This window comes from Protopterus annectens, chromosome 1.part0, assembly GCF_019279795.1.
Source record: "Protopterus annectens isolate FY-2018-M chromosome 1.part0, PAN1.0, whole genome shotgun sequence".
Classification (NCBI taxonomy): domain Eukaryota; kingdom Metazoa; phylum Chordata; order Ceratodontiformes; family Protopteridae; genus Protopterus; species Protopterus annectens.
Window position 1 is genome coordinate 621,879,106 of NC_056725.1, and position 5,000 is coordinate 621,884,105.

Below are 5,000 nucleotides of genomic sequence, written 5' to 3' on the forward strand. Positions count from 1 at the left end.
AATAACCTATCACGCAACATATTTAACTGACAAAACCTTTTTCAAAGTTGAACTACAACTGTTAAACTGGATTCATCTAATACAGAACAACATAAAGAAGCTGTCTCTCTTGTTTTATAATGTATTTCTCAACTCAGCACACATGCCCCTATTAGACACAAAGTGTCGAATTCAACCCTGCTCCCTGGCATAACAGAGAAACAAAAATGCTTAAGAAATATAATAACCTGGCTCCTATGGGGGAAAATTCTGAAATCAGTCAAGTCATAAACTTAAGTCTGACAAAAAACAGTTGTATGTGAACCTACAACACTCCAGACTTACAAACCGAAAACTGTTCTGGTAATCAATAAATAAATAAATTGATCCATCCTGGTAATACTAACCAACCTACTTCAACAACTAGCAACTTCTCTGATACTAGCTAGCTAGTTCAAAACATACTTTATACAATTAGTATCATCCCTCTTAAAATGCAAAACCCCAAACACACCACTTGAAGGCGAAACGAACCTCTCTACAAGCCATTCCAGCCTTAATCAAAAAACTTCAACTAAATCCAAACAACACTGGCCCCTGACAGCATCTCATCAAACACATCTAAATTGCAACTACCCCCTAGCCTACACTATATCCATGTTAATCAACCACTCAATTTGCAGAAAGCTGTGTCCACGTACTCTGGAAGGCATCCTATATCTTACCCCTACATAAAGGTAACAAGTCTACTGACTTCACTATCTATCGTTCTATTGCTATCCTATTCTCTGTATCCAAGATTCTTGAAGTATGCATTCACCATCAATTCCTCAGTTCCATACTTAATAGACTTCTCTCCCTAACCCAGCATGGCTTTTGTTCACACCACAGCACTCTCTTTGCACTCCTCAAATTCCCAACATCCATTAACACAAACAGAAATTCTGGTAACCTGGTATCTTCTCTGCTCCTTGATGTATTAAAGGCCTTTGATATAGTATTTCACCCCAAACTAATCCAAATACTAGCAAGTGTTGGCATAGACCCTGCCTCTCTTTCATGGTTCATCAACTGTCTCTCAAATAGGAAACAGTTTGTCAAATGGCAAAATGAAATTTCATTATTTCTTCCTGTAATTGTTGGCATTAGCCCTACCTAACTGATGATGAATGAATAATGGAGTTCAAATCCTCATCGGCTTGCAATCCTCCCAATCTCACTTAATTGAGCAGTGCTGTCACAAAATAGCAAAATTTGCTGCTAACCTGCCCCACAGATCTCATCACTGCTCAGCCCTAAAACTGCTTCACTGGATAGAGCTCTCATACCGTCTTGTGTTCTGATACCTTATCATTCATACCCTTATTTTACTCCCCAGTAAAATGACCATGACTATCCCATCTTATTCAACAATATATATTTGCTAAGAGGGCAAGAACGTACTCAAAGTAACCAGATCCAACAACTTAGCTGGTGATTCACTGCGGTCCTGTCATATCTCAGAACTCTGGCACTCTCTTCCACTCTCCATAAGGCATCGGAACAAAATTAAACCTTTAAAAAATCAACTCAAACAACACATGATGGAGATCTGGTGCTGCTCTACCTCTGATTAATTTTTCCAACCTCTACCTTACCCTGGCTGATCTTCCGTTCCTCTCGTCTAGGCCTTCTGTGTTGTGTCTTATACTTTCTCCCATATCTTTACCACCTCTCCATCTCCTCTCTCACTCTGCTGTTACCTCCTCACCTCCTGTCTTACTCTGCTGTTCCTTCTCCAACTCTCTACTCTGAATAGCTGTACTATTATTAACTAAATTAAACCAAATGAAATTAAAAGTGTACCACTGAATGTATTTTTACTGACTGTTAAAACTGACTACTTATGGTCAGTGTATGTATTATTTCTGTCAAGAATGTATCTTATGCTTTGTATTGTTTTCTTATTTGGAGCTTTTCTCCCTGGGTCTCCTCTTAAAAGGAGCTTTTGCCCAGCTGGACCATTCCAGTGAACAAATGCATATAAATAGTGTCCATTTCAGGTTTGGCTGCTTCCAGTGTGTGCTTTCTAGAATGCCTTCATTGCTTACATTGGTATTTTGGACACTTGTTTAATTGTTTGCACCTTTACCGAGCCTTATTGCTTGAAACTTGACTTAAGAAGCTGTGCCTTCTTTGGTATGTCAGTATTTATGGATTCAGCGTTTAGGGCTTTCCCTTCTTAGCTATCTTCTGATTCCTACCACTGTGAAGGGTTTGTACAGCTTGGAATTTAGGACCAGTTTAGGAGAGAGCCCACTTGTAGATAAACCGATTCAGTAGGAATAAAACTGTGATATCTTACATCAGGAACCTTCCTATGTAGGTCATAAATCCCCTCCCACCATTTGTTTATTTCTAGATTGGTTCCTTCATCCTCCAGCTGCTGTAGCAGTTCTTTGTAGGTCAGGCAAGTATATTGTTTATATCTCTGTAACAATATAGGTGTCAAAAGTCTTCATTCTTTTCTGGATTCACAGGATGTGAACCTACTCAATAGTAGGGAGCAAACTGGTGGGATCTGGGCTTAGTAACATTCTCCTAGTGTGGTGTATAGTGTCATAACCTGCTAATGAATGGGGACATAATCTGTGATTATGGGAGTTTAGAAAAATAGCTGAAATAGAGGAGGAAGATGCGATAATACCAGTCATAAGCAAATTGAGGTGGAATCTCCTTATAGTTCAGCTAATAAGGTAAGAATATACCTGTTATTTACTTGTTTTCTGGTATATCTTGTGAAATGAGGTGTACACATGTACTTATTTAAATGCTAAGAATGATGAACTTGATGTTTTGGGAATGTTCTTGGTTCTTTTGATGTGTGGCCTGACATCCTTTGCAGGCAACACTGAATACTGGTAATTAGATAGGCCTTGTGTTTAACAAGTCTTGCAAAACAGAGCACCTCTTCAGTGTCAGTCTCAACTCTCTCTAAGAAATGCTGTTGTATGAAAGTTAATTGGTGTCATCAGATGTTCTTGATGTAAGGCTACAAAGCAGCATCTGTGTAAACAGTGTTGTAATTACTGAGTCAGTAATATGTCTTTGCTTCTAATGAAAAAAAAATAGTGCCTAACAAAGCTTAATTCATTTTGTTCTTTGTTGCAGGTGGTGTACTATTACAGAAATTGACAGTTACTTGAAAAATGAGAACATAGCTATAAGGTAATTACTAGTCTTAATAGTTGGTCAAAAGTGTTTATGTTGACATTGAACATGTACCCCTTTTACATTTTTATGAACATGTACCCCTTTTACATTTTTATGTACACAGTCATTTTGAATTGTATTTAATTTGGAAGTCCCACTTTCGTAAATTTTTAACTGAAGTACTAAAATCACATAGGTGCATATACTGCTGCTAGTTGTTGGCTGCTGGCTTATGGCACCTGTAATTAATGGTCATGCAGGCAGCTATAATATGTAGCTGCTCTTCACCTGTATACCCCTACCTTTTCTTTTCATTCTCAATTCCATTTACTTTTCAAAATGGTTTAAATTAGTTGAAATTATTCTTTCTCTTTATTTGCAGTTAAACATAGCAAGTAGGGGTATTTCTGTTGATTAGGTTAGAACATGTAATTTATTCTTGCAACTGACTGTTTATAGACATCCATAACCTATAAAAACCTATATGTATGACATGCTTTATTTGCCTGAGTTTGTGAACCAATCAATAAAAGAACTTTCCTTTGGCTCATCATGTTGGAACATTTTTGTGGAACATTATTTGGAGATGGTCCTCGAAGCAGGCATTGCTGGAAAGGCATGGAATTTCGCATTTAATTTATTTACACTAATGACGTTTTACTGAGTTTCCTGGGGTTGACAGTCAGAAGCCTGTCTAACCAGCATGTACTTTTTTTTTTCTTCTTCTTCTTTCTTTTTTCATATTTTTAGTATACGTCTGCCTGCCAGCCTTTACCCATTCAGAAAGTGATTAACCCAGTCATTTTCCCATTGGGTGAGAGCTGATCATGAAACACATCTAGGTAACCATCAGAGTTTTCCCTTTTTTGTCCATAGCACAGCTGACATGCATGTTAACTGATGAAAGGGACTGCTCTGCCTTCCTGTGTCAGCTTTTATTCTTCTACAGATACTCCAGGATGGGTTACAGTGTTAATGTAGCTTGGCAGATGTAAGAGCAGGTTCTCATTCCATTTTGCTGCATGCCAGACACGCCTATCCTCATGAGGGGTGCCTGGCATGCAGCAGCATAGACTGGGGACTCCATGCCAGGCACCACTATCCTCACTAGATGCCAGCATTTAAGCTGGCCAGACAACTTCCATCCCACTAGGATGGGCTAGCCAAAACTTGTCACTCACTTCCACCCTCCTTGTCACCTCCTGTTGGGCATGAGTTGCCTTTTGATTCTGGGTCATGTGATTTGGCTTATGGACAGTGCTTCATCTTTCTATGCTTCAGAGTATATAGCATAAGGGTCTTTGTTACAGGCTTCATATACATGCACATTAAGATCTGCTGGAATGGATGTCAGTCTTTAGCCAGATATTTTCAGCAGTCAGAATTCTTATACTGTCCATCCTTGCAGTCTCAAAGCCATGGTCACCAGAGGGCTGCCCAGCAGTAAAAGAGAAACATAAAACTTTACCCTGTTCCTTTTTTCTACCTAGACTAAGTGGTTGCAGCTGTCATTGTCTCTGGTTGTTAAACACTTGTGTTCAGCAGTCTTTATAAATTTATGCAATGTGGCCTCCTTCATACTATTAATTAATCAATTGATTAATTTATTTATAGCTTTTGTTTATCGGGAAAGTCCGACTGGGCACAAGTTCATTTTCAGCTGAGGCCTGATGAGAAATGCTCTATTTTACAGAATTAGTAGAAGGCAGTTATACAAGATTTGCATAATAAATGTACATACATAAATAGACTAGTAATGATATAACACTTAATAAAAAAATGTGCATACATAGAATTGTAATGATATGATAGTTAATGAAAATATGACA

At 38.2% G+C, this 5,000-nt stretch overlaps 1 protein-coding gene across 3 annotated transcripts in view; it reads left to right on the plus strand.

The window, feature by feature from the left end:
- Positions 1-5,000, plus strand: part of UBR2 (ubiquitin protein ligase E3 component n-recognin 2) — a 5,196,118-nt gene that overhangs the window by 4,834,308 nt on the left and 356,810 nt on the right. For all 3 annotated transcript variants that reach the window (XM_044061864.1, XM_044061881.1, XM_044061872.1), the window contains exon 43: positions 3,130-3,186. In XM_044061864.1, coding sequence (XP_043917799.1) covers positions 3,130-3,186 — 57 coding nt within the window. The remainder of the gene's footprint in view (positions 1-3,129; positions 3,187-5,000) is intronic.